The sequence below is a fragment of the Juglans regia genome, chromosome 6, assembly GCF_001411555.2.
Source record: "Juglans regia cultivar Chandler chromosome 6, Walnut 2.0, whole genome shotgun sequence".
Taxonomy (NCBI): domain Eukaryota; kingdom Viridiplantae; phylum Streptophyta; class Magnoliopsida; order Fagales; family Juglandaceae; genus Juglans; species Juglans regia.
The window spans coordinates 34,825,112-34,826,958 of NC_049906.1; the positions used below are offsets into that span (position 1 = coordinate 34,825,112).

Sequence of the window (1,847 nt, forward strand, 5' to 3'; positions counted from 1 at the left end):
AATTATTCCTAGATTAAAATTAAATTATTTTCTTATAATTTTTTGTTACTACTGCAAAATACCATGTAAAACAAATTTTTTATTAGAACAAAAAGTTAAAATAAAAATAAAAATTGTTCACATATAGATCTCATTATTGTAAAGTTTACAAACTAACAAGACTTTTTTTTATTTTAATTTTATTTTAAATAAATTATAACGTTTTATATCAAATCAAATCAATTTACGTATTAAAGATGAGAAACTTCCCTGCATAGAAAACTAATCCAAGTCAATAGTCAACATTACAAAAAGAATACAAATTTGTGGAAGAAAGATGTGAGAAAATACTTTGGCAACTTCCTAATATATATGTGTATCTAATTCAATATATATAGGAAATTAATTATATTAGGATAAATTACACATGATCGATCCTCCCCATATATATATATATATATATATATTTATATATATATTATCTGCAAGTTCACAGCTCCTTCTGTCTTTTCAAAATTGCAAAAGAAGCATTCAATGAGATTTTGGAATTGAAAAAGAAAATAGATGGTCGTTAATTGCATATTTATTCTATTTCAAAATGTTAAGCTAAACTCTTGGTCCAAGCGTACTTTCTTATTTTATGTCATTTCTCTTTTCCCTCGCTTTCGTTTATTTTTTAAAAAAAACAAAAAATGGTTAATGCAGTCATCATGTCATACAAAATTCTGATTTAAATATAGATATATTTTTTTGAAATGAAGCTCTTATATTTATTCCATTATAACAAGGATGAGATACATGAAACGGACTCCTCCATAGTTATAATAACATCATAAATGGAAAGAACAGCTTTTGCCCACAAGTGAGCTATTTCATTGACATTTCTCCTAACATGAGAAACTTCTCACTTGGTAAAATTTTTCAAACATTCCTTTGCTTCAGCTGTATACATGCCAGCACTGTTCCAAGCATTATTTTCAATCTTCAAAGCATTGGTCACCTGCAATGAGTCACCCTTGAGATTGACTCTCCTTTGACCCAAATCCAATCCCAACTTAATTAGTGTCCTGTAATACCCCATATGCTTCTTCCATATTAATATGTCAATGTTGCTCAAGGTACTGATTGGAGTCTTAACAATAATCTCTACCTCCTTTTCAAAAACATGTTCCACTAGTTCAGTCTTCCACTGCTTTGTATGAGTGTCAATCAATTGGTGGACTTTGACATTGCTGTCCAAAAACTTCACATGGCTTAAACCATGGCTGGTGTGGAGTGCGTGAGTCATTTATCATGTCAAATCCTAACTTCCTCCCCAGTACCAACTCTTCAAAAAGATCCTGCTTCAATAAGGTGTCTGGTAGCTAGGAAACTTCTCCATTTATAGGATGGCTTTTGACCCAGATTGGCATTCAAGAAAGAAGTTCCATGATAGTACTTGCCTTCATAACCTAAGAAGCTAGAAAGTCAAGTTGTTGAATGAATCTCCAACATTGTTTAGCCAGCATTGCATGATTAAAACATTCCAAGTCTCTAAACCCCTTGCCTCCTGCAGATTTGGCCTTCCCCATGGTGCTCCAAGTAACCCAGTGAATTTTCTTCTCTTTCTCCTGCTGTCCCCACCAAAAATTCTGTATAACACCATTGATATTTCTAAGCAAATTGTTTGGCATCTTGAAAATACTCATTGTGTATGTTGGAAGAGCTTGAACTACTGCCTTGATAAAGATTTCCTTCCCATCTTGAGATAGTGTTTCCACTCTGTGATTGCTGATTCTCATTCTCACCTTATCTAGATTACTCCTGAAAGATTTTTCTCGAGCTCTACCTACCACGATTGGCAAACTAAGATACTTCTCATAGGGCAT

At 32.5% G+C, this 1,847-nt stretch overlaps 1 protein-coding gene across 1 annotated transcript; it reads right to left on the bottom strand.

The window, feature by feature from the left end:
- Positions 1 to 1,430: 1,430 nt before the first annotated feature.
- On the bottom strand, positions 1,431 to 1,847 carry LOC109007133 (uncharacterized mitochondrial protein AtMg00310-like). The gene has a single exon (XM_018986677.1). The coding sequence runs from the start codon at positions 1,845 to 1,847 to the stop codon at positions 1,431 to 1,433; it is 417 nt and encodes a 138-aa protein (XP_018842222.1).